Source organism: Eulemur rufifrons, chromosome 28 (genome assembly GCF_041146395.1).
Source record: "Eulemur rufifrons isolate Redbay chromosome 28, OSU_ERuf_1, whole genome shotgun sequence".
NCBI classification, from domain to species: domain Eukaryota; kingdom Metazoa; phylum Chordata; class Mammalia; order Primates; family Lemuridae; genus Eulemur; species Eulemur rufifrons.
This window is the reverse complement of record NC_091010.1, coordinates 6,905,833-6,933,637: the sequence shown is the minus strand read 5'-3', so window position 1 is coordinate 6,933,637 and position 27,805 is coordinate 6,905,833. Positions and strand designations below refer to the sequence as shown.

General features: G+C 46.0%; 1 protein-coding gene across 1 annotated transcript in view; it reads right to left on the bottom strand.

The window, feature by feature from the left end:
- The window catches only part of WDFY4 (WDFY family member 4), a 262,564-nt gene that overhangs the window by 30,435 nt on the left and 204,324 nt on the right, over window positions 1-27,805 (bottom strand). Inside the window, exons 47-50 of the mRNA XM_069461073.1 lie at window positions 8,460-8,502; window positions 7,255-7,374; window positions 4,689-4,806; window positions 3,532-3,641 (exon numbers count right to left, since the gene is read on the bottom strand). Coding sequence (XP_069317174.1) covers window positions 3,532-3,641; window positions 4,689-4,806; window positions 7,255-7,374; window positions 8,460-8,502 — 391 coding nt within the window. The remainder of the gene's footprint in view (window positions 1-3,531; window positions 3,642-4,688; window positions 4,807-7,254; window positions 7,375-8,459; window positions 8,503-27,805) is intronic.

Genomic DNA, 27,805 nt, shown 5'->3' with positions numbered 1-27,805 from the left:
TGTCCATCGAGAGACAATGGGTACACAAAATGTGGTGTGTGCAAACAACGGAATCAGACTCAGCCTTAGGAAATTCTGACACCTGCTACAACATGGATGAACCTTGAGGACATTATGCTAAGTGAAATAGCCAGTCCCAGAAGGAAAATATTGCATGATTGCACTTACATGAGACTTAGGGTAGTCAAATTCATAGAGACAGGAAGTAGAATGGTGGTTGCCAGGGGCTGGGGGAAGGAATGAGTGGAGGGTTATCATTTAATGGGTACAGAGTTTGAGTTTGGGAAGATGACAAAGTTCTGGAGAGGGATGGTGGTAATGGCTGAACAACAATGTGAATGCATTTAATGCCACTGAACTGTATGCTTAATAATGGTTAAAAGGGTAAATTTTATGTTATGCATATTTTACCACAGTAAAATGGTAAAAAAAATTTAAATAATACTTGTAAGGTACCTAGCACCATCCAGGCACATAGTAGGTGCTTAATGAACATTAGAGGCTGATGTTGTTACAAAAGGGACTTCAGAGGCCAGCATCTCCCCCACCTCCTTTATTTTATCAAAAAGGAAACTGAGTCCTGGAGGAAGAGACTGACCTGCTCAAGGTCAGACATGGCAGAGAACCTGAGCTCCAGACTTTCCTACAAACGTCTCAACTGCGGCTTACTCACGCTAGCGGGTGCGTGGCAGAGGCCGCCCCAGGCAGAGTGGGAAAGCGCCTTCCCATGCTGCCTCTTCTGTGCACACCGGCTCTGGTCTCCACCAAATGCTTCTGCACCCTCCACGCCTCTCCTGCTCCCCCCACTCCTTGATCCACCCCAGGCTGGGAGTCAGGGCCTCAGGCTATTGAGACTAGGGGAGGCTCCTTTTCCTGTCACCACAGGTGGGTAAAGCAAAGGTCTCTTGAGGAGGGACAGGCCTGAACCCTAGGAGGTGGAGTGGGGTGGAGGGAGGAGACTGACGTCAGGAAGATGCCAGAAAATTCCTAAGATCTGTGAAGGCACTAGGACTCCCAAAGGTGAGCCTGGCTCTTTCCCCCACAGGTGCAGCCTTTGTGCCCATTCCCTTGAGAGCTAAAAATACATAGTTTTTATTTTTTTCTTAAGGAAAAAGGAGACGATGTCTGGTTCTTCTGCTGGCTCCAAAGGCTTAGACCAGATGTGACCCACTAAAAGAGTCATTTAAAAGTAGGAAGGTGAGACCGATTCAGAAGCACATGTAAAGATCACAGACGATTCCAACTTAGATGCGCCCGTCTGCCAAAGACAGAGTCGGGCCCCAAAACTAGGAGTCACATCAGAGACTTCAATATGGGAGTCAAATGGGCTCAAGCTGATATGACTCCATTTGTGCATGTAAAAGGCATATGAAACTGGCTCTGACCACCTCACGCTGATTTAGACCATCCCAAACTAGTCTGGCCTGGTCACCAGTGGACCAAACTGGCTAAAATGAACTCAAACTAGCAGTAAACTTCAAAGTGGCCATAACCCAAATATCCCTGTGGGTTCACAGCACTCCTGTTTCGTCTGGCTCATGCAACATTAGAATACTTTGATGCCATCCAGACTGCCTGAAATTAGCTTACAGCAGCGGAGACCAGCTTGAACAAGCTCAGGCCTGCTGAGATTAGATCTGGCTGATTGAGGAGGGAAGAAAGGAACTAATAGTGATTGATCACCTATGTAGTGTCAGGCCCTGAGCTGGGGCTTTCTCCACATTTTCTCATTTAATCGTCTCAGCAGCCCAGTGAGATGTGCATAATTAACTCCCATTTCCAGAGGTAAACTAACTTGCAGAAGATTCTGTAGCTACCAAGTGGCAGAGCTGGGACGTAAATCTCACAGCCTGGGCTGTTTCTGTTTCACTCCGCCTCCTCCCAGTGTGAAGGGACCCTGAGCAACAGGTAGAGCCGGGCTTGCAGCTTTAATGCATCCGGCTGAGGGGGCAAAGGGAAACTCTGAAAACGTCCTGAGCATTCCAACTCCCTGGATGGAAACCAGTAACGGAATCCATCACTATCATCAACGGTGATCATCATTTCTTGTGGGTTAATGAGCAACATCTGGATGGGATTCCTGGCATGGGGTACAGCTCTGGGACCATTTGTTCTCCAAACCAAACTTACTTAAAATGCTTGTTGCCTGAGAAAGGCTCAGGGGAAGCACACTTATTATTTTTGAGTGAATTTCCAGGGAGAGGGGGTTATGCAATGTCTAGACGAGCTGTGCCGTCAAGGAGAGAGAGGGCTGTGCCAAGTAACAGAAGACAGGAGGGTTTTTGCTCCTTATTTGGAGAAAGCACCTTGACTTTGCCTACTCACTCCTGCCCAGGGCTCAGGAGTTGGCCTTCGTGCTGACCAAGGGTGGCCTTTGGTCTCTCAGGGTCAAGGTCCTCTGAGTCACCACAAAGAGTGACCTTGCTGGTGAGGTCAGACCACAACACACGACTCCTGGGACACCCATGCCCTTCCGAGATGAAGTTCAGGTGTCAGAGCAAGTCCCTGTGTGTTCAGTGGCCTGTTGCCTACGGTGGCCCACGCCTTCCTCTCCCCAGGACGGCTGCAAGGTCTGGATCGGGTCAGCCCACGAACTCGGACCCTGTGCTATATTCACTTCGGAGTCGGCTGAGCCAGCTGGGCCACCCAAGGGTTCTCCCTGTTGAAAAGCTGTTTCCCTGGGATAAGGGGTTTCTTGGAGGCAGGATCCCAGTGATGGGATTGAGGGAGAAATAGGAGAAAAGAGCTTCTTGGCACCCTCACAATGCTGCCCATGAGGGATCTGCCCAGAAATCCCACATGCCTTGGACACCACCACACACTGGAGCCAGACTGGCCGGCTAAAATACAGGAGGCCCAGCTAAATTTGAATTTCAGATAAACAACCATTTTTTTGTTGTTGTTTAGTATAAGTCATTGTTTATCTGAAAATCTCAGCTTATCTGGAATTCACATTGAACTAGGCATCCTGTATTTTTATTTGAAAAACCTGGCAACCCTAAACTGGTGCAATGGTCTGTTAGTTTGTGGGTAAGTTGGTTAGTTCTTTTTTTTCTGGTTTAGCTGTTCCTTTCAGTCTTTAAATATTTTGTTTGTACTTAGCACAGATTTATGCATTCTGATGTCTTGAGTCATATTCTTTTCATTGTTTTTACTTATATTTATTTTTCCAATCTTGACCTGCCTTGCTAGTCTCCAAGCTTACAGCTTTTCCTTTTCCACTAAATCTTATTTATATTAAGTATTTAATTTTTTTTATATCTCATTCCTTATTTTTGTAGTTTTTTGGCAAGACTCTGTTGGGCAGATGTGCAGGTGTGACTGATGAACTTGCTGGTGGACAGAATCCTGGAGCCCACGTCAAGGGGGAATTGCTGGCTAACAAGCCCACTTTAAATAATTGAGTTTTTAGCAGAAGGGTCCCCTCCGTGTTCCAGCCCAGGTCTCCGTCTGTGTGATGCAGCTTCGTGTGCGGGCGTGTGTGTGCGTGTGTGTATGTGTGTGTTCATGCGTGTTGGGGCGGCAGCTCACCTGCAGAGCACAGAAGGCCTGGGTGAAGGGTGGCATCCGGACCAGGTAGGAGGCAACAATGATGGCTGAGGAGTAGTGGGTATAGTAGTGGCACTGGACGGTCATGTCTCCTGCAATGAGAGGACACGCCTGAGGACGGCTTCCCCACATGTGCTCACATACGTCAGACACACAGGCTACACCATGCTCAAGAACAGCATTTAGAAACATACATTTATTGAAGTTTAGGGAGTAGACCTCAAGAAAAACATTAAGGGCCGGGCGCGGTGGCTCACGCCTGTAATCCTAGCACTCTGGGAGGCCGAGGCGGGTGGATCGCTCGAGGTCAGGAGTTCGAGACCAGCCTGAGCAAGAGCGAGACCCCGTCTCTACTAAAAATAGAAAGAAATTATATGGACAACTAAAATATATATATACAAAAAATTAGCCGGGCATGGTGGCGCATGCCTGTAGTCCCAGCTACTCGGGAGGCTGAGGGGGTAGGATCGCTTAAGCCCAGGAGTTTGAGGTTGCTGTGAGCTAGACTGACGCCACGGCACTCGCTCTAGCCCGGGCAACAGAGTGAGACTCTATCTCAAAAAAAAAAAAAAAAAGAAAGAAAAACATTAAGGCAGTCAGAGTGCAGGGGGCATGTGAGTGTGGCAAAACTTGTAAAGGGGATGTGCAGACGGGGGAAGTTTGAGAACTAGGTTCTAGAGCCAGACAAGTGCACGCTCTGCCCTTGTGAGGCTGCGATCTTGTGCGTGTTGCTTAAACTCTCTGAGAGTCAGTTTCTTTCTCTGTGAAATGGGCCATTGGGTACGTGCAGCAGGTCGGCCTGCACCTGGCATGTCGAAAGGGCTGGACGAACATCAGTTCCCTCGCCATTGCCTGCCCCGAGGTCTGGAGTTATTAGCCCTTAGCATGACACCTTTCCGTCCTGGTTTCACAGGAGAATCACCAGGGCTATGCCACACCACGTATTTATTTAAGTCAGAATTTCTAGGGGCAGGTGTGTGGCGTAGACATCAGTAATTTTTAGAAGCTCCCGGGTGATTCGTAGCCTGGGTTAGAGAGTTCTCTATCCAGATGCAATCATTTGGGGGCTGTTACCAGCTGTCATTTCAGCGCTTTTGCAGGAGCAGCGCTGCACACGGAATCGAGCTGGATCTACTCACCTTCAGTTTTCTCAACTTCTTTGAACCTCTGGACAAATTTCAGCTTCCTTTCCTTGGTCTGAGCCCCCATGGGCTTTGAAAGATCCCGGAAAGTCTTGGGATTCGTCAAGTTCAACGTCTAGAAGGCAGATATTCAGCTGGAGTTAACTCCCCCAGACCCCCTTGTGCCCTAAGAGCCACGCTCTTCAGTTTTATGGTTCTCGTTATTGGTTTATTGTCATTTGGTCTGACCCCTCTAGTGATTAGCTGGCAGGATGGGGTTTTATGGCCCCGAAGCCAGTGATCCAGAAAGACTTAAAAGGGGAGAGATGGAAAATAAGAGGAGGGGAAGATTGAGTTCACACTGAACCTGTTCCAAGTTGACCCAAATCAGAACATGGCCACCTGTTACGGAAAAGGCACTTTCAAAAGAATTCCCGTCGTCTATAAGGCATTTGGCTCTTGCCCTCATGGGGTAATTTACTCCAATAGTTCAGGGTCCTTGCTTAAAAATCAAACTGATTTTATATGAAATTAGAAGTCATCGGTTTGGAAGGAAATGAGAGGAACTACTTCATTGTTTTGAAGGCCCTTCTGGGCAGTGAAAGCAGGCAATGACCGCCCTCCCCGTCCTTGGGAACACACAACAGAGGAGACATGAAGAGTATCAGGGCCGGGTGCCCTCTGTGAACTAAAGTAAAATCTTAAGGCTCCCCGCTCCCTGATGACTGAATGGACCCCCTCCTGGCCAAGGGGATACCCTAAAACTGAATTGCCAGCCATGGGGAGGGACCTGTCTCCTCATGACCTCCCTCTGTGCTTGCACACATCCTTTGTAACCCATTGACAGGCCTAAGCCTATGCAAGACAAACCTGCAGGTCCTCAATTTACACGCCATATGGCCAGCATCTGTCTTTCATTAACAGACTTCCTTATCTTAACTTAAAACATTCTAAGTCTTTATATACAAAGCTTCATTTTTTTTAAACAATTATAAGTCAAAGAGTCGTTAAGTCCCGCCTATAACCTATAAGTCTTGGCTTTGAGATGTCCCACCTTTTCCGACCAAACCAATGTAGGCCTCCCACGTATTGATTTATGACTTTACCTGTAACCCCTGTCTCCCTGAAATGTATAAAACCAAACTGTGACCCAGCCACAGCCAGTCCACTTGCTCAAGGCTTCTTGAGCGTGGCTCTGAGTCATGGTCCTCAAATTTGGCTCAGAATAAACCTCTTTAAATTATTTTACAGAGTTTGGCTTCTTTTCTGTTGACACCTCGGAGACAATTCTTTTAGCAGAAACGTTCTGCATGTTAGCGGAGGAGCCCCGTATTCCCAGGGTTTGCATTTCTTTACAGGAGGAGGTGCTTCTGCGTAACCCTCTTTCTTTTAGTAGCAGCTCCACTGAGGGCGCCAGCATCTCAAATGCCTGCAGAAGCCGGCAGAGTGAGGCATCTCCTCCTAAGACCCCAGGGAGGGAGGGAGGGGACATGCAGAGACCCACACTCAGCCCCAGCCATCTCGCCAGGTCAGAATGCTTCCCAGTTCCCAGATAGCCTGATTTTCCAAAAGATACTGGAAACCTAGATTCTTTTAGGAGAAATCTCCCAATTTTTAAATGTTGATAAAGAATAAAAATTTTAAATACATGGTATGGGCTAGAGGAAAAAGGCTTGTAAACCACCACTTTGCAACATGTAAGTTTTGTGTTTGAAATGCCTCTGCCTAGGATGAACCATGAGTGCCACAAGCAGCATGGCGGTGAGACAAGTTTGGCCATGTTGAACATCTTTAGTGGGGACGGGAGATCACAAAACAGCAAGTCTTCCTCTCCCAAATCCCAGGGCTCTGTCATCCAGGCAGCTCTAGGCAGGGCTGACCAGCCTCGTCTGAACAAGTGACCCAGCCACCTTCCGTCTCTTACACACGGACATCACCTTGGCCCAGCTCTGGGGCTTTCCTCCTCCTCCTTCCCCTGCCTGCTGGGGTCCAGGGGTGGAGGCCAAAAGAGATGAGTCTTCTGGTCTGGCCCTCTTGCCACCAGCCTCCCCTGTCACTACAGCTGCATGTCTTGGTTCAGATCTTGGGGGAAGCCCAGCTGCCATCCTCCTGGTTACTGAAGTCGAGTTACAGGGAGAGTGGTTCGTTTTCTCTGTATTTCTATCTCCTTCTCCTTCCCTCTCCTTTTTTCTCTCTCCCTCCCTCCCTCTTCCCCTCTCTCCCTGCACATGTTGATTCTAGGAACAAATTCCCCAGCCCAGCTCACTGTGACTGCAGCTGTCCCCCGGTGTTGGCTATGGTGGCATCTTCGCAGATGGGGTCAGTTGCCGTCACTGTAGAGACTAAGCTGGAAACCCTCTGGGGCTCGTTTTAGCACCTGTGCTCGTCGGGATCACGCCACGGCAGAGCTGAGGCAGGACCCCAGGCAGCCAGACTCTGAAGGCCACCGTGGGGCCGAGACAGTCAAGCACGGGCAGCCGCCAGGCCCAGGAACCCAGGTCAGGCTCTGCGCACCGATTTCGCGTGCTGCGGTCATGGGGTGAGACGGCGCCCGGACAGCCGCGCGGTCTGTGTGGCGCCTTACCTCCGAGGTGTAGTCCGCAAGGACCCAGGGGAACACCGGGTACTGCATGCAGTCATTGTAGGTCCTCCCAGCCACGGTGTTGAGGTACATGAGATACTCAAAATTGCTGATGTCCCTTTTCTACCACAAGAGACAAAAAGGGGATAGGCCAAACATGTTTGACATCTCCTGAGGCCTCAGGGTCTCACCCTCAGCCCTCCACGGGAGCCCCTGGCTCTCCTGGCGAGGACAGCCATTCCCTGCGTGTCCCTAGGGGTCCCTGCATGGCTGTGTTAGCCGGCGCCAACTCAGGGAGTCACACACTCATTTCAGTCTGAACTGAATGAAGCAGGTATGCTCAGGAAGCAAAGTTGGCCAGAAAATAAAATATAGCTCAGCAATCCAAAGCCAAGGACAAAGCATTCTTGTGTGTTAACTGTTGAATTCATACTCAAATGTTGCTAAAAATTAATAGCACAAAATCTGTGGGTATTACTGCTGACCCTTTGCTGGTTAGAAAAATAAGCTGAGGGGACATGCTAGTCACAGAGAAAGGGGGCCTTGCTCATGGGCTGAATGCTGTCTTCCTCTGGGACTTGGGGAGCTGCCTTGTCCTTGTCCCTGTTGGGATAACAGTCACCCTCCGGGGTCCCCGTCTTAAGATGAACAGTGCTGGGAACAATTCACCGAGGCTGCCTGGGGAATGAGCCATCATCTCCAATGTGGGACCTGCATGCTCAGGGTCTCTCCTTTCCTTGGCCTGCTCCCAGGGAGAGGATTTTGGACATGAGTGACCAAGAGCTACTTTCTTGTTGTCCCACAATCTCTACAACTGGTCCACCTGGAGTCCTTTCCTTTCATGAGAACCCTCAATTGAATGTCAATTCGTGCAGGCTGGAAGCCACCTGTGTCTTCCCAGGAACAAGAAGTGATGAATATATGTGCATCTCCATGGATGGGGCGTGTGCACACACACACAGTATACGTGTCCCCCCCCCGCCCCCACTCAGCCCCCAGCTCTGACTGCAGTGCTCAAGATTTGCCGTCCTCCACTGAGATCTTCTCAGAGAAATGCTGGGACATTGGGTAAATTAAATGAACAAATGAACAAACAAAAAGAAGCTCCCTTTTGGTTAATCTGCATACTCCTTCCCTCCATCACTGGGGCTGAGCTACGGTTCTGGTTTGCATTCCCAGAGGGTTTCCCTCTGGAGGAGCCACTGTACCTGCCACTTCTGCAGCATGGTCTTGTCGAATCCGGGGTATCTCCTGTGGGACAGAAAACCATGGTGGTGACCAAACATCCCAAGGCATGAATATGAACCAGGGAGATGCGGGGTCCTCCTGGCCCTTATGGGGCCAGGCCATCCAGGAAAGCCACAGCCACCCTCAGGGCCAGTGCGGACAGACTAGGACCCAGCTCTTCTCACCCCACCCTGCCCTGCTGAGTTAGGCTCTTGCAGCACTGTCCTTCTTGTGTGACTCCAGAACAAGAAGTCTCAGGGGACATGCAGCCACAGGGCTTCCCTCACAACCCACACTGGATTTCCACGGCCACACTGGCCTTCCTTGTCCAATCCCTGTCCCCTATTTTGGCATGAGGGTATCCTACATGTACATGGTGAAAAAAAAGGAAACACTATGGAAAGTCTATGCAATACAAGTGTCTCCAAACTACTGCTCCGGCTCAAGAATTACCCACCATCAACAGTTTCTAGTGTATCATTCTGGAAAACTTTTCCCCAGATGCCTGCCTACATGCCTCCATCTGATCTACCTGGCATCACAGCATACCCCCGGGACTCCACCCAGCTTCATGGCACTTCTGGGGACCGGCTCATGTTGCTCTAGCACATCCTGTTTCTGGAGTCGCAGGATGCCATTGTGTGGGTGGATCGTGACAGACTGGCTTGCCACTTTGTCCTCACAGCCCATGTTTGTGTGACCACCTGTGGACACACACCTCTGGGTACTTCAGCGACTGTATCCATGAGAGAGGTTCCTAGCCATGCTACTACTGGGCTAAAAAGTGTGAGCATTTCTAATTTTGCTGCCTTTGGTTGAACTGTTCCCTTAAAAGGAGGTACCAATTTACACTTGTACAATTAAGATACACAAATCGAGCCAATGAAATACCACTGTTGACCACTCTGGAAGAGAGGAGTTTAAAAATGTGACAAAATGCAACGTTGAGGAGGGCATGGAGGGGGCCCTCCCTCTCCACCTGAAACGTCCCTTACATTCCGCAGGGATTTGTGTGCAGAGCCTGCTTCCTCAGCCTCCACGGTGTCTCTCAGTTCCTTTCCCAGCTCTGTTTTCCTCCCCACTTTTGTCTACTAACAAGACCGGGACCTTGTTCAAGATGTTCCAACACACTAAGCCAAATCATGTCCCCTCGCTCCATCCGTCCCCTTTGCCACAGCCCTGTTCAGGGGCTCACAGACCTGTTCCCCTCGTACACCCTGCCCCACCTGCAGGACTGCACCAGGATCCCTCAGGCCCCCAGCTAGACAAGGCCTGGCTGCCCGGGTGCCCGGTGGGGATGCCGCCTCTCCACCTTCTCAGCACAGGCCCACCATCGTATCGCCTGTCCTGGGCTCCCCATCCCTCTGCACTCAAGTCTTTACTTGGCAGATTTTCCATAAGCAGAAAGCAACTTCCAGGCTGGGATTACCTTCTTCCTCCCTAATTAGAGAAGTCATCAATTTGGGCCATTTTATCCAGGTAAACAATAACAGAGGCAAAACATGGTCAGATTTATTACTTTAGTTTGCAATAGCTCAAGTGAAGATTTGGTTCTCCCGCTCTGTCTGTGATCCACCACCCACCCCAGTTCTGGAGCGCCGGCTGCTCTTACGGCTGTGAACAAAGGCAGAGCCCAGGCTGGAGACAGTGAAGGTTGTCACCTTGAAAAGGATCTGAGCCAAACCTTCAGAACCATGAGCATATGCAGCTGGCAGGCCAAAGCCTGCTGACCTGGCTACCCTGGTCTAGAAGTTGACGGGGCAGTGAGAAGAGGAAGCTAAATGTGCCGTTAGGGTCCAAGAAATGACATACAGCTTCTGCCACCCTCCCTTTCAGAAAGCGTTCTAGAATTTTGCCCATGGTCATTTGTGATGTTGCCATCAGGTGGAATGGTATGCAGAAGAAAAAGGCATTTCCCAATCCTTTCTTCATTTCATCAGCTATGCGCTTCAAGGAGGATCCATCATTTCTGGTACCATCAGAGAAGACACCATTACCTTCCAGCAGTGCCGAGACACCTAACCAAAGGTGAGTTCTATTTTTTAAAATATTGTTTTAAAATCATATTGATCTGAAGGCAATTACAGAACTCTAGAAATGGTCTGTGTGAATATTGTACATATCTGGTGATTACTTAAAAGTGTTTCCTTAAGAGTTGGTGAACTGCATCTTGCATCACCTACCATTATCGTGCAAGGTTTAGATTAACCGAGATGCTAGAGGTGACTCCTGGCTTTCTGAAGCCCTCCTGGGGTCTGGAGGAGGCAGTGTGGGAAAGAGCTCTGGTTTTGGAGTCAGGGACGCCTGGATCCAAATTCTACCTCCACCACTTAATGGGGGACCCCCTAGGCAAAACCCCAGCCCTCTCTGAACTGTTATCTTTGGAACACGCTGACCACACCTGCCACGCAGGAGCATGGAAGAGCTAGTGTGACCACAGGTCTGAAAAAGGCTGCGTGCTCAGCTGTGGGCATGGGGCTCCCTCGGCAGGCGTGGTCCTGGTGGGCGTCGATGCTGTTCAAGAGCAGGCGCAGTTCTCTTCCACTCTGGCAAGACGAAGAGTGTGTCAGCAGAGTGGGGACCTGCTTCTGGACAAGACCCACTTGGCTGTGCCGGGTCCCTCCTGGGTTGTCTCAGAATTATTGTGCAACCTGTAAATTGGATCACCTGCTCATCAGCCCAGCAGGTAACAATTGTGAGGAGTTCCTCATGGCTTGCTGGGGTCTGCAGTGAGCTCCGGGGCAGGAGTCCGGGCCCCTGGGCAACTGGGAGTTGAGTGGAGAACAGAATTCAGACGAAGCCAGTGAGGACACAGGAGGTTACCCAGTCCACCCCCCCCGGACTAGCATGAGTGAGCCCACAGAGGACATCATGTCAACCCTCCAGCCCCTCGCCGCCCCAGAGCAGCTGACTAGCCTCTGCCAGATTACTTCCAAGGATGAGAAGTTATCTCCAAATCCAAACTTGTGCGTGGTCATCAGCTAGACTTGGTTCAAATTCTGCCTTATTTTGAGGGGTAAGTTTTATCCATGCTGCTTCATTTTTTTTTTTTTTTTTTTTTTTTGAGACAGAGTCTCACTCTGTTGCCCAGGCTAGAGTGAGTGCCGTGACGTCAGCCTAGCTCACAGCAACCTCAAACTCCTGAGCTCAAGCGATCCTCCTGTCTCAGCCTCCCGAGTAGCTGGGACTACAGGCATGCACCACCATGCCTGGCTAATTTTTTCTATATATATTTTTAGCTGTCCATATAATTTCTTTCTATTTTTAGTAGAGATGGGGTCTCGCTCTTGCTCAGGCTGGTCTCGAACTCCTGAGCTCAAATGATCCGCCCACCTCGGCCTCCCAGAGTGCTAGGATTACAGGCGTGAGCCACCGCGCCCGGCCCATGCTGCTTCATTTTTAACCAAATCTCTGTCCTTCACCCTCTACATGTGCTTTATAAGCTTAAGTGCTACTGTGGCCCTGGAGCCTTGCCTACCCTGAGCTCCACAGTGTTGCTGCCCTTCCACCTAACCAGCTCCACACCACCCTGAAGCCAGGCCCCCAGGCCGTGAGGAGGGAGCCGAAGGCACCTCCCAGGAGCTCCCGCCTCCCCTAGATGGGCTGGCAGAGGTGGGGGATTAGCCCCCAGAACAAAGTGTCTCTGCTGAGGGACCCATCTGGATGGAAACCTCACCTTCTCAGCCCAGGAAGGAGTCTGGAGGTCTGTGCCCATCCTCTTCCTCGCCTCTGGGACTAGGAGGCTAGGTCTAACCCTAAACTGGCAGATGTCTAAGGAGGGCCCCCAGGTGAACCTGGGCCCCTGAGCTAAAGCAGACACTTCTCAAAATCCCACTGCCCCTCCAAATTTTCTTGCATTGCGTTGCCTATTTGCAAAACAGTTATGAGGACACGGTGAAACGGGCTAGTGTGTAACTGAGGGGTTTCATTCTTGAGCTAAGAGGCTTCAGGAAAACACAACAGCACTAAGAGGAAAATTCACCTATCTTGGCAAACTGGCAACACACGCCTGCTAATGGGTTTGGGCTATTTCTCAGGACAGGGCAACCACAGCTTTGCACAGCCTTTTCCCGGGGGTTCCCTGAGTAGAGAACACGTGAGCTGGGCAATGCCAGGGGACAGAGTGTGGCATGAGCAGGGCCTGCAGTGAGAAGCCAAACACACTCCCCATTTTTTTTTCTCTCAGAAGTAAATGTGGTTTAACCTACACTGTGGTTTTCAGCTCTAGGTAACAGGTCCATAGACAGGCATGAGGAGACAGACACTTCTTCAAGCCAGAGACTTCCCCTTGGGCTAACAGGGTAGTGACCCTTTCTATAACTTCCTTTCTTCATTTCCCTAACATGTAGAAATCTTGCACACAGTTTAGACCCAATAATAATAACACTTAATAACTAGCCCATTGCAAAGACTTTTAGCTATTGCCTAATTTTTATAAAGACCCAATGACCTCCAATTACAGATGAGGGAACGGAGGCAGGGGGCGAGGGAGTGAGAAGGGTGTAGCTGGTGCCCACCCCAAGGCCTGGCCCAGAGCAGGTGCCCGTAAGACCTGAAGCACTGGGCTGCTGAGAGCGCCTGCCAGGACCAGCCTCCAGACAAGGGCCCTGACCCAGAACACCAGCCTCTTTCCTCTGGAGGAGAAAAGAAAACAAATGCAAACAAACAACAAAATCTTCATTCTGATCACATTAAAAGCCAGCTACCTGACAAACTAGTAATTGATATATATTTGCAGGCCTTTAGTTAAAAAAATGAGCATTCGTAAATTGACTACATTGTTAGTGCATAACCATGCCGTAACATCATGCTGTAGAAGTATTAAAAGTCTGGAAGTTTATACAGTATAAAGTTACCTCTAGATGCCAAAATCACAAGTGATTTTAATTTTTGTAAGGTTTTACTTATCTACACTTTAAAGTGTATTTATCATCTTGTATTTTTTCTTCTTTAAAATATTAATTTTATTTTTGCTTATTTTATGATTTTACATTATTTTCTAATTTAAATTATGTATTTTTATATACATTCTAATTAGAAACGTTCTGGGTACTGAAGTTTTGGGGAATTTTTAATTTTCTAGTTATCTTCATTCACTAGTTCATTTAAATCCATTTACTATCTAAACGATGTATTTTATTTTATTTTTGGACTAAAAACATAAAATAGTGGTGGTGTTCATGTATTCAAACTTTTATAGTTAATTCTCCTTTAATGATTTATCGTATTGTTATTTCTAAATTGAAGTTATTTCATTTTGCTTTTTTGTACTTTCCAAACTTTTTATTGCTTAGATTAATTTTGGATTTAAAATTACTTATTTTATTTATTTGACAACTATTATATTTATTTTCTAATTCATGTCTGGGTAGAGAAAGTTAAAGCATTTTTATCTCTACATACGTATTTTCTAATTTTTCTACCATGTTTTAAAAATCCTTTGCATAATAATTTTAACATTTGGCTTGTTTTACTCATTTTATCAATTTCTGGAAATTTATTGTGAGGAAAAAACACCGAGAAAAAGAACACAAATGCACAAATATAGTCATTGCAGCCTCATTCACGATAGTGCCGAATTGGAAACAACAGGAAAAGCAAAGTCCAGGAGAATCAGTATTGTGCATTCATTCAAGATATAGATTTTAGAAACTACACATCAGCATTTAGTGACATACTATAAACTGAGGGAAAAAGTGACCACAGAATTGTACGATTTTATGAGTATTATAGTTACCCTGATTTAAAAAAGGGTGCAAAGAGAAACAAAACAGCAAGAGATAATTAAATTCAAATAAACACATAAAAGACGCTGCTCTCAGAAACCAAAGAGTAGAAAACTATTTGGACAAATTAGAAGGAAGTGGAGAGATATTTCATGAATGCTACTGAAGTAAAATATGTGTCCCTTCAAAGGGAAACGCGTGGCTTCTTCCCTCTGTAGGGCAGTTGCCCTGGAAAGCCGGCTTCCTCCCGATCCTCTGGCCCTCTGCTGAACCGGGAGACAAAGCCCAGCTGCAGGAAATGCAGGTTCCGGGCCTGGGGGTGCCCCCTGTGGGGGACAGGCCGGCCTGGCAGGCATCCGGTGTCCTGGAGACCTTTTCCGCCTGAGTCCTTTCACTTCCTAGGCTGGCAGATTATGCTAATTAATTCCAGGTCCGAGTCCCTTGTTGCCTGGTGACAAAGTTTCACAGTTGAGGAGCAGAAACAGGGACTAACTAACAGGGTAAGTTTTGCTCTGGTGGTGGCCCTGCATTTATTGATTTAACTTTGGCAAACTACAATGGCTTCGAACTCTAATTTTTTCTCTCCCCTCCTTTGAGTAAGCAACTTTGGAAATGCCTGTTCTCCCATTGTGCTTATTATTATTTACAAATTCTAGACTTGAGCTAGTGTGTTATTTAGGGAAGGAGGAAGCTGCCCTGAGCCCCAGCCAGGAAGGGCAGCTAGCTGGGCGCCCAGTGGAGAGTCCTTTGGTGCCAGGGGCTGTGGGTGAGCTTGAGAAAGGAGGTGTGTGAGTCAGCAGGGCTTTGGGATCGTGCTGGATTCTCCCTCCAGGGTCTGGGTCTCCTGGAACAGTTTTGCTGCTCTACAAGCAGGCAGAGACCAGTTGTGAACTGCTTGCCTTCTCCCACCCAGTCACCCCTTTAAGGAAACTGAAATGGGAATGCTTGTTCACCCAGCAGAGTTGAGCCCATGAACGTGACTTCGGGAGCCCAAACCTGCTTACTGCTAGCTGCAGTGGGGCTTGGATAACAATCCGTCTTTTGAGAAGTCTGGTGTAAACTCCTTCTGCCAAGTTATCCTGAACACTGGAACCCACTCAAGCAGTTAAGTCCTAGGCTGAGCTGGGCCTTGCACAGAGGAATTCTTCATGGAACACACTGGAATGTGCTCCTCAAGTCCCTATTTCCATGGCAGGTAGGGCGGGAAAAGGTAGGCCCTCTATTTAGTATTTGTGACTTTGCACAAGTTGCTTGGCCTCTTTGAGCCTCAGATGCTGTATCTGTATAGTGGAGACAAAAATCGTAAGAGTCACTTATAATGTCTGTAAAATGCCTGGCCTGTAGTGGGTACACATGTATAATCCATACACACAGTCTGAAGGCAGGAACCTAATTTCATTGCAGTGTCATTGCTTTGCGAAAGGTCTGGCACATAGTAGGTTCTGAATACATTTATGAACTGCACAGATGTGATATGAACCAAGTATGACGTAACACTCCTGGGCAATGAAACAGGGGCTCAAAGAGGTTAAGACACTTGTGCAAAGCCACACGTCTAAGGAGGAACAGAGCTGTGACCGGCCCCCAAGCTGGGGTGACACACATGCCTTCTGGGTTTGAGCCTCAGTCTCCAGGGGAGAAGGGGGGTGCAGAGATAGCCACTATCCGCCCTGCAGAGCCGCTGAGCACCCGCAGTTGTCTAGAGACTGGGTTTCTGTGCCTGACGCTTGGTGGCTCCAGCTTCCTCTTGGGCTTCCAAGGGTCTCTCCCACTGCTGCCCAGTGCTGAGGGTGACTTCGTGCTCTTTCTCCCTTCCCGTCAGCTGAGTGGTGAGAGGGAAAGCTAGGTGATGTTTCCAGGTCTCCGGAGTCCGGGGAACACAAAGTGTGCAACTGAGCCACACCCATGCTCCACTTGAGCTCGACAGGCTCCCCTGCCGCGAGCGCCATCGCCAACTCTCAGCTCACGGCCAAGCCCATTCACTGCCAATCTTCAGTTTCCAGCTCTCTGCCAGTCTCAGACAGTGAAGCTCACTCAACCCCTGGAGCTGGATCTGATAACACACGTGCAGGGCGGGCTGAGCCTTAAGGATGGGGCTTGACCTGGCTTGGATGAAAGTTCTCACAGGATCTAGCTCAGCTCCCCTCAGTGTCTGCAGAACACGAGGGGTCAGGAGCTTCCCTGGTGGCTCAGAGAGCCAGATTTGCCACTGGACATTGTGAAGTTAAACTGGCATGGAAAAGCCAAATGGCAGTTAAGTCCACAGGAAAGGGAACCAGGCAGCTGCTGGCTGTGCTCGAGGAGCTGTGGCCTTGACGGGGCCTCGCTGTTTCATCTGTTCGGTGGAGTGGTGGGATTAAGTAAGACGGGCACACGAAGGCCTTAGACATACAGTTAGTGCTGGACAAAAGGAGGGAAAATATAGGGAAGGTGCCAGGGCCCACTACAAGTTCAGCCTGCTCTTGAGTTGTCTCTTTGCCTGACCCACATATACACATATTCACAATCTAGAATGTTCCCTTGACTCTGTTTCCACCTCATGGCCATTATCTACATGGCCCCTCCTCTGCCACTTCCCTCTCAGTCCATGCCCTCCTCCCCTGGCCTGTGCCCACCACTCCCCGCCCTGCCTCTCAGCCTCCCGTAGCCCTTGTCATCCTTCTAGGCACCCTTATGCTTTTGCCTGCCCTGGGCACAGGCCCACCCCGCGCAGCCCTGCCTGGCCCGGGCCACCTTCCACCCTGCCCTCTCTGCCCTCTGTGCTCACGCCCAGTCCTGCCTGGCAGCTTCCTCCTAGCACTCCGGTTACAGCGCACATGCCACCTTCTCAGAGAGGACTTCCCAATGCCCCCAGTATTCTCTTCCTGACTTTCGCCTGAACTCCTACTTCAGTTCTAATGTGGGTCAGGTCAGGAGATAGGCAGTGGACACAGCAGACACCTTTGTGTTTCTTGTGGCACTCTCATTTTAGGAGAGAGCAAATCCAGCAGAAAAACCAAACCAAACCAATACCCAGCGAGCATTTCAGTTGGTGTAAATGCTCTGCAAACAATAAAAGCTGAGACGTGAGCAAGGCGGCCACTTTATCACCCCTTTACAGAGGTGGAAGTGGAAGCTCAGTGAGGTGCGGGAGATTGTCCAGGGAAGGCACACGGGGGGCCGGTGACCAGCTGGGCAAAGCCCTGCACCCCGCCCTGCCACGCAGCTATTCTGTGCCCCGGTTTCCTTATCTACACCAGGAAAATGAAATAATGTCTGTCTGGCAATACCGGCGCTTAAAATATATCGTCTGAAACACAATCGACACTCAGCTCATGGGGTTTCAGGGTGCTGGGTCCACCTTTGGTTCTTTGTTTCTTTGGCTTTTGCTTGTAATGAGCTTGGTTTGTGTGTTTCAACCATATGAACAAGGCATTTCTAGTCTGTTAAACTAGTAATCTTAATATTTTATTTTAATTGTAAGGCACCTATTCCCTTTTGTTCCTTTAACAAATCCAATTAAAACAGAGTACATTCAGAATTACAAAATAGATGCTATTAAACCAATAAGAAATCATAATCTTTTGTTATTGGGTCATGTGATCCCCTGAGAACTTTTGCTCCAAATAAAAGTTGAATTCTTATTATCCGCAAGGGGGAAGGGGGCAGTTTGACAGCTAACGGCTTCCCAGGCAGCACGTGTGCAGAGCCATACTGGTGCTAAGGACAGAGGAGTAAAGAATATTAGGGGCAGACAAGGCTATAAATGTATAATATCCCAGTAAGGTACTTAGAGCTGTGTTGATCAAATTAACCAGATAATTGCCAAATATAGTGAAGCTGAAAATTTTTATATGGGCACTGTTTGTTGCTTTACAGGCATGGGGGTGGGAGTTCTGATGTAATGGGAAGAACATTCGCCCCCAGAAGTCCTGGATAAGGCGGCTCTATGAGCTTGGACAAACCACTTGCACCCACTACCACCACCCGGCACCCTCGCCCGTGGGACGGCGGGGACACTCCTACCTCAGAAGAGGGTTGTGAGGACTGAAAGAAATGGCAAAGGGGAGGCCCCTTTGTGAAGCGAAGGCCTGACACACCTCCGAGGGCTGGTCTAAGGATATGTGTGGGAGTGGGCGAGGGTGGGCACAGGGCACACGGAGACAGCCTCCCTACCATTTGGGAAGGGTGGAGGTGCATCTTACAAGGGGTTAGATTGCCAGGTGAGCTTCTGGCAGTCTGCATAGAGCCTCCCAGGCCAGCAGTCCTCCAGGGCAGAAGAGGTCGCTGCTTCTTTGCAGAGGACCAGGGAGTGAAGTTAGCTAACGTTCCCAGGCGAGGCTGGATGGAAAACCTTTACACTTTTGACTCACACTCAATGTGGCAAGACGTTCACAGTATGTGCGGCCTGGAGGAGCTGAGGAACAACAGATTCCTGTCTTTGTCACTGCCCACTTGGGGACATGCCTGTCGAGTGAACTGGCTCGTGGCATTGTGTGTGTCCCATGAACTTTCTCTCTCTCTCATTGTCAGTTGCCAAGTTCTTACAGTTAAATGACCCCATTAATGCTATTAAAATTCATACTATTTATATATAATTGGATACATACATATATGTGTATATATATACATGGTGTATCTATGAAAATGAGCATCCTACATATCGGCCCCCGGGCAGTGGAGTGAACAGCCAAGGGGCCAAGCTGAAATGGTTTCTTCAGGGCCCTCGATTTGCCTGTGTTCCCTCCTTCCAGCAGGTCAGTTGCTGACCCCTGTGGGGACTCTGGCCAAAGAGTTCGTCTCCTTCCCCTCTCTGCTGAGTCGGCCGGCTGCTTCTGCAGGAACACCTTTCGTTCGCCTTTAAGCGGCCTGCCTGGGAGTGCCGGTGCCATTCCCAGGCCAACCCATGCCAAATTAGAACGGACCTGAGCGAGTGTCTGGTCACCAGAGTCCAGGGACTCTGTGACACTCCTTGGAAAGAGGAACACCCCTTCTTGGGGAGTGGGGAGGCAGCAGCCTTAATTTTCCATTGCAGAAGTGGATGTGTGGAGTGTGGCTTCCTCTCCTTGGAGTCGGGGCAGCTGTGTGCTCCTGGGACGAGGCAGATGCAGCCGCCAGAGCGCAGGCAGCGGAGTGTAGCAGAAGGGTCCTGTACCAGCTTACGTATCAGGCACATCTTGGTTTGGCTTTGGCTGTGCTCTTTGTCCCCCGAGTCTCAATTCTCTTCTTTTAAAAATAGGGTTGCCACTTTGTATAGTTGCTCTGGAGATTAGAGATAAATGAAGGGCCCAGTGGCATGTCTGAGGCAATTACTTTGGAACATGTTACCTGAGTGAACAACGGTGAAGGGCTCTGGACATTTGGTAGCATTTCCAAAATTGATGTCAGAAAATGGCCCAAACTACGGAGTCCCGTAAGGCTCCCATCTCTGCTGTCTGCATCTCTCTCCTGCTCACCAGCTGTCTCCCACTCCGCCAGGACTTTGGTGGAGCTGTTGCTGTGAGCACCGCAGAGATGGCTGCACTGCCAGCCTGTCCCCTTCCCAGAAATCTGTCCTTCTGCCCACAGAAAAGGAGGGCTCAATGAAACACAGCCGGGGGCAGTTAGTGGGAAACTAAAAGCCCTTCGTGTTTATACCTCAGTGGGTCTATACTCCTAAATCCGGATAACACTCCAAAATAAGCAGCATGGAGCCCAGTCCCTGGCCTGGGAACAAACTGCAATTCTTTTTCCCAGCACCAATCGATCATGCCTGAGTCAAAAATGAGTGTTAATTTCAGAGGCCCAGCCAGAGGCTCCAAACACACTCACTCCACAGAGGGGACTCACAGTGATGGCCTATGTCTCCACCTCATTCTAGGAAGGGGTAGAGGACCCATGGAACGGACAATTTGAAGCCAGATGGCGAGTCACAGCAAGGTGAGCTGGCCTGTTATATGCCTAGTAAAATATGAAGGTCAGGAGAGAGAACAAATGCAATTACTTTTGAATGAGTGAATTGCTGAGGGAAGTTGGCATCATTTCCTCTTAAGAGATGACCCACAAGCAGTAGATATCTCTCATCTATGGCAGGAACTTCCTATGAAGTTAGTCCCAAATACTAGCTGTGAAATGGTAGTGACTTTTGAGGTTTCAGCTCTGCTATGTGTCTTTCCTGTGTTCCAATGTAGTATCAGTTAAAAGACAAATAATTATTGTGAGATCATGTTAGCAAAGCTATTCAGAGATATCACATATGTAGAAATGAAGTCAGTCTTATTTAAAAACATAGTCAAAGACACATGAGTGTGAAGCACCAGATAAATTCTAGCGTCACGGTGATGATAAGGATCTTACAACAGGAAACGCTTGCAAGTATTTTTGATGGCATTAAAATATAGGTGGCCATTGCTTTTTTAATTTAGATATCCATGGGGTGTCCCATCATGCTGTTTGATTCACAATGACTAGATAGAAAAAAATAATTAGAAATTAAAGTCAAACCAACTAGTCCACTTCCTCCAAAGCATAAAATTCAATTGTAGAAGACAAAAAGACACAGTCCATTTAGGAAGCTCTCATATTTGGGCTTCTAAGCTGTTCATGGGAAATGAAATCTATTACCCATCTATCTATTCATCCGTCTGCGTATCTGACTACCCATGTGTCTGTTTATCTATTTACATCTCTTCCTCCCTGTAATTGCCAGCTTTCCTTGTGTGAGTCGGTCCCCGCTCTGACATTCGAGGAATTCTATGAATTGATAATAACAGGCCATCTAACCAGTTTTAGTAAAGTATGAATATGAATGTAAAATGTAAAACTATAAAACTTTTGGGAAAAATGGAGAAAATGCTCATAACTTTGAGTTAAACAAAAGCACAATCCACAAAAGAGTTGTAGCAATAGATCATTGGGTTCATACTTCTTTTGCCAACATTTACTCTCACACTCAGTGGGCCAGCACCCCTGGGCAGGATGCTAGCCATACAGAGTTGGATAACAAAATGGATGACCCAGTTTGTGGGGGGGATCTGAGAAGTGGGTCCTGGCATTAGTCTGCTCCCAGTGGTACCAGACAGCTCAGGGGAACGGTTAGGATGGACCCTGAGCAACACGACACTCTCTGCCTTCCATAATCAAGAATGTGGTGCCAGCCAGGGTAGGGCACTCCAGAGAAGCATGAAGGGGTTGGGGGCTCCACATGCTCCTTTTGGCCTGGGACTGTCTGGGGACCCAGACTCGCTGGGAAGGGGGAGAAGTGCATTATCTCAGCCAGCCCTGCTTTACCTTTGGGTGATTAATGGTCAAGCTCAGAGCCAAAGGGCCCATTGGAGGGAGGCTCCCTAATGGAGAAGTGCTTTGCAGCCAGCTCCATGCTGCTTCCTCAGCATCAATTAGAGCTGCAAGGGCTCCTTCTCACGGGGTGGGTGGGCTGTGGGGAGTGGGCTCGGCTGGGCCCAACTGGCTGGATCTCCATCCTACTGGAAGCACCCCTTCCAGGACCCCTCTAACTCATGCTGGGTGAATTTTATCTTAAACAGAAGAAGAAAACCAAAAGGCAGCTCAGATTTTGGGTGCTCAGGGGAATCTGGTGTCCAGAATCAGTGATGGTCCAGATTTCAGCTATTTGATCTTGGGGACTGAGGCTGTTCACTGTTAGCCTGTATTGCTCAGAGGCTTGCTGTGCAGTAGGTACTCAATACACTTGTACAGTGAGTGAACAAATGAATGAACACATGAGTGAGCATGTGAACTTGGCTGAAATCAGTCCCAAAGGACTAATAAGAATCATGGAGAAAGGAAACTTTATTTATTATTTGTTCCAGCCCATGGGCTAGGGTTACCAAATAAAATACAGGACTATGCAATATTTGGGACACATATATATACTAAAAACTATCTGCTGTTTATCTGAAGCTGAAATTTAACAGGGGATCCTATAGTTTTGTTTGCTAAATTTGGCAACCCTACCATGGGGAGAAGTCATTGATAAGCATAAGATCAGAGCACAGGCTTCTCTGATCTCAGCTCATCTTTTTTTAGTGAAGATTGTAACTCAAGTGCAGTAGACTGTCTTTCTGACGTGCCAGCTTGCAAATGCTGTGCCCTGAGGTATGCACAGCATCCCCCCTAGTGCTCCCACATGGCAGCCACACACACTGGGCCACAACAGTGCCCAGACAGTACACATTTGGATGCCCTTTACGAGGCAGAACTGAGCTGTGTGGGACATAACAAAGTCACAGACTTCCAGTGTGGGTGAGCAAGCAGCCACAGTGAAAGTGACAGAAATAGAATATGGATCCCCACCATTGTTTAAAATTTTTTAAAAATTACAAGGCTACAGTAACTAAAACAGCATGGCACTGGCATAAGAACAGAGACATAGACCAATGGAATAGAAGTAAGAACCCAGATATAAAACCATCCTCATATAGCCATCTAACCTTTAACAAAGCAGACAAAAACATACCCTGGGGAAAAGAATCCTTATTCAATAAATGGTGCTGGGAAAGTTGGATAGCTACATGTAGAAGACTGAAACAGGATTCGCACCTTTCACCTCTCACAAAAATCAACTCACGGTGGGTAACAGATTTAAACCTAAGGTGTGAAACAATAAGAATTCTAGAAGAAAATGTTGGAAAAACTCTTAGATATTGGCCTAGGCAAAGAATTTATGAGGAAAACCCCAAAGGCAATCACACCAACAACAAAAATAAATAAATGGGACCTGATCAAATTAAAAAGCTTCTGCACAGCCAAGGAAACTATCATGAAAGCAAACAGACAACCTCAGAACAGGAGAAAATGTTCGCATGCTACACATCCGATAAAGGGCTGATAACTAGAATCTATATAGAATTCAGGAAAATCAGCAAGAAAAAGTCAAACAACCCTATCAAGAAGTGAGCAAAGGACATGAACAGAAACTTTTCAAAAGAAGATAGACTAATGGCCAACAAACATATGAAAAAATGCTCAACATCTATAATCATCAGGGAAATGCAAATCAAAACCACAATGAGATATCACTTATCTCCAGTGAGAATGGCCTTTATGAAAAAGTCCCAAAACAATAAATGTTGGCATGGATGCAGAGAGATAGGAACACCCCACTGCTGGTGGGACTGCAAACTAGTGCAACCTCTGTGGAAAGCAATATGGAGATACCTCAAAGAGATACAAGTAAAACTATCATTTGATCCAGCAATCCCATTACTGGACATCTACCCAAAAGAACAAAAGACATTCTATAAAAAAGACATCCACACTCAAATGTTTATAGCAGCAGAATTCACAATTGCAAAGATGTGGAAACAACCCAAGTGCCCATCAATATATGAGTGGATTAATAAAATGTGGTATATGTATACCATGGAGTTCTACTCAGCCACAAAAAACAATGGTGATCTAGCACCTCTTGTATTATCCTGGATAGAGCTGGAACCCATTCTACTAAGTGAAGTATCCCAAGAATGGAAAAATAAGCACCACATGTATTCCCCATCAAAGTGGTATTAACTGACTGACACTTAAGTGCATATATAGTAATAACACTCATAGGGTGTTGGGCAGATGGGGGTGGAGAGGAAGGATAGGTATATACACATGTAATGGGTGTAATGTGCACTGTCTGGGGGATGGACACGCTTGAAGCTCTGACTCGTGTGAGGCAATGGCAATATATGTAATTAAACATTGGTACCCCCATAATATGCTGAAAAAAATTTTTTTTTAATTACATTTCAATTTGTCTACAATAAAATTGCCCCACTTTTGCATGGTTCTCTGAGCTTTAAAAGATGTACAGATTCATGTACTATCACCACAGTCAGGGTACAGGCAGTGCCACCAGCCAGAAAACTCTCTTGTGCCACTCCCTTGTAGTCGAACATTTCCCCCACCCCAAAACCCCCTACCACAGATCTGTTTTCTGTACCTGTCGCTAAGGCTTTTCCAGAACGTCCTACAAATGGAATCATTATGGGGACTTGCAAGATTGACTTCTTGTATTCAGCAAAAGGCTCTTATGATTTATGTGAGATGTTGCATGCATCAGCAGATCCATCCCTTTTGTGCTTGGCAGGAGTCTCATGGGGGATGTGTTCCAAGACCCCCAGTGGATGCCTTAAACCTCAGATAGTACACTATGTTTTTTCCTATACATATATACTTATGATGAAGTTTAGTTTATAAATTAGGCACAGAGATTAACAACAATGACTGATAAAACAGAACAATTACAACAATATACTCTTCACAATCTCATAGACAGAAGATTCGTTCTTACTGTAGATCTTACCAACCCCAGCGTACAATTTTTTCCTTTCCTTACTAAGCCAAGAATGTTCATCTTTTCATTTACAGGAAACACTTTACAGTTTCTCTTTGGCACATCTGAATTGCCAGCACCACTACTCTTGCATTTTGGGGCTACTATGAAGTAAAATAACAGTGACTTGAACACAAGCACTGTTATCGGGACAGTCAATCTGACACCAAGATGGCTACCAAGTGACTAAGTGTGGGTAGCGTCCACAGTGTGGATAGGCTCGACAAGGGATGATTCATGTCCCGGGTGGGAAGGAGCTGGACAGCATAAGAGTTCATCATGCTACTCAGAATGGTGCACAATTTAAAACTTATGAATTGTTTATTTCTGGATTTTTCCATTTAATATTTTTGAACCAAGGAACTGAAAACATGGAAATGGAAATGGAAGAAAAAGGGGGACTACTACACAGTATGAGGAATCCACCCACTGAAGGACATTTTTTTTTTCTGTTTTTGGCAATTGTGAATAGAGCAGCTGTAAATATATGTGAACAGGTTTTTGTGTGGACACAAGATTTTATTTTTCTAGGGTAAATACCTAGGTGGGAAAATGCTGAATCATATGATAAGTACATGGTTAATTTTATAAGAAATGGCTAAACAGTTTTCCGAGGGACTGTACCATTTTGCAAGCCCATCAGCAATGTATGAGAACTCTAGTTGCAGGACATCCTTGACAAATCTTTGTACTATCAGTTTTTGTGTTTCTACATGTCTATGGTGAAATGTATACTTACATCTTTTGGGCCTTTTAAAAAATTGTATTGTTTCCTTTCTTACTATTGAGTTTAAGAGTTCTTTCTAGATTTTGGATACAAGTCCTTTGTTGGATATATGATTTGCCATATTTTCTTCCAGTTTTTAGCTTATCTTTTCCTTCTCAACAGTTTTTTTTCTCCCACAAAGTTCTTAATTTTGTTCAAGTCCAGTTTACTAATACCTTTTGTGGATTGTGCTTTTGCTTAACTCAAAGTTATGAACATTTTCTCCATTTTTCCCAAAAGTTTTATAGTTTTACATTTTATATTCATATCTATGATCCATTTTCAGTTAATGTGAGTTAATTTAATTAGGCCAAGGTTCTATTTTTGTGCACAGGGATAACCAATTTTTCTAACAACATTTGTTGAAAAGTTAATTGTTCCTCCATTGAACTTCCTTTGAATTTTTTTCAAAAATTAATTGACCATGTTAGCTAAATTTGTGCAAATCTATTTCTGGACTCTATTTTCTATTCCTTTGATCTATATATCTGTCCCTGCACCAATACCACATATTGCAATTGTATGATAAGTTTTAAAATTGGGAAGCATGAATCCTACAATTCTATTCTTCTTTTTCAAAATTGTTTTTGATTTCTAGCTCCTTTACTTTTCAATATGAATTTTAAAATCCATTCATTCATACATGTAAGTAATTCTGCTGCAATTTTGATTAGACAAGTTTGGGGAGAATTCCCAACTATATTGAGTCATCCTACTCATCAACATGGTACAACATGGTATGTTTTTCCATTTATTTAGATCTTCTATGTTTTCTTACATCAGTGTTTAGTAATTTTCATCATAAAAATATTGCACATTTTTGTTACTTACATGAAATACATAAGTATTTTATTTTTTGAGAGCATCACTCTTTTTAAATTTCAGTTTCTAATTGTCAATTGCTAGTATCTAGAAATGCAATGGGGCTTTTGTGTGTTAGCCTTATATCCTGCAACCTTGCTAAAGTCACTTATTAGTTCCAAGAGTGTTTTCAAAATCCTGTGGGATTCTCTAGGTGTACAATCCTGTCATCTGTGCATAGGGACAGTTTTATTTTGGTCTTTTCTATCTGTATGCCTTTTATTTATTTCTCATGTATTATTGCACTGGCTAGAATTTCCAATATAATGTTCAGGAGGCATAGTGAGAGTGTATTTCCCTGCCTTTTTCCCAGACTTGGGGGAAAGCATTTAGTTCTTCCCCAAATATGATATTAGCTATAATTTTTTAGTGGATGCCCTTTATCAGATTAAGGGAGAGTCTTTCTACTACTGGTTTGCTGAGAGTTTTTATCATGAGGTGTTAAATTTGTCAAACTTTTTTCCACATAAGTTGATATCATCGTGTATTCTTTTTCTTTTTAGTCTGTTAATATGGTATATTACATTGACTGATTTCCAAGTTTTAAGTTAGCTTTGCATTTCTACTTGGTTGTCATTTTTTTTTTTATATATCATTGGATTCACTTTGCTAACATTGTGTTGAGGATTTTTGTATCTATGTCCATGAGGGATATTGGTCTGTAGTTTTCTTTCTTTATATTGTCTTTGTATGACTTTAATATCAGGGTAATGCTGTCCTCAGAAAATAAGTTGGGAATTGCTCCCTCTTCTGTTTTCTGGAAGAGATTATATAAAATTGGATATGTCTTTGCAATGGATTGAATGTTTACGTCCCCTAAAATTTATATGTTGAAACCTTAACCCCTAATGTGATGGTGTTAGAAATTGGGATATTTGGGAGGATAATAGATCACGAGGGTGGAAACATTATAAATGGAATTAGTGCCCTTATAAAAGAGATCCCTGAGAACACTTTTGCCCTCTTTCTACCATGTGAGGACACAGTAAGAAGAAAGCCTTTATAAACCAGGTAGCATACACTCAGCAAACACCTACTCTGCCAGCACCTTGGTCTTGGACTTCACAGTGTACAGAACTGTGAGAAATAAATTTCCGTTGTTTATAAGCCACCCAGTCTATGGTACTTTGTTATAGAAGCCTGAATGGACTAAGACAATCTTTTTTAAATGTTTGATAGATTTTAACAATAAAACCAATGGGTTTCAAGTTTTCTTTTTTGAAAGGTTTTGGCTATGAATTAAATTAAATGAATAGGCTTATTTGGGTTGTTTGTTTCCTCACAGGTGAGATTTGGTAGTTTGTGGTTGATTTTACCTAAGTTTTTTTTTTTCCTAGAGTTGTTTGTGTTATTCTCTTATTATCCATTTAATACCTGTGGGTTTTAGTGAATCCTCCCTTTAACTCCTAAAATTCATAATTTGTGACTTCCTCCTTTTTTATTATCAGTCTGGCTATCGGTTTCATTAATATTTTCAAAGAACCAGCTTTTACTTTCATTTATTTTCTATATTATCTTTCTCTTTTCAATTCTATTGTTTTCTGCTCTTTGTTATTTCCTCCTTGAACATGCTTTAGATTCATTTTTCTTTTCTTTACTAGTTTCTTAAGGTGAACGTTTAAATTATTGAGTTAAAATATTTTTTGCTTTCTAATACGAGCCATGAAAGCTATACAT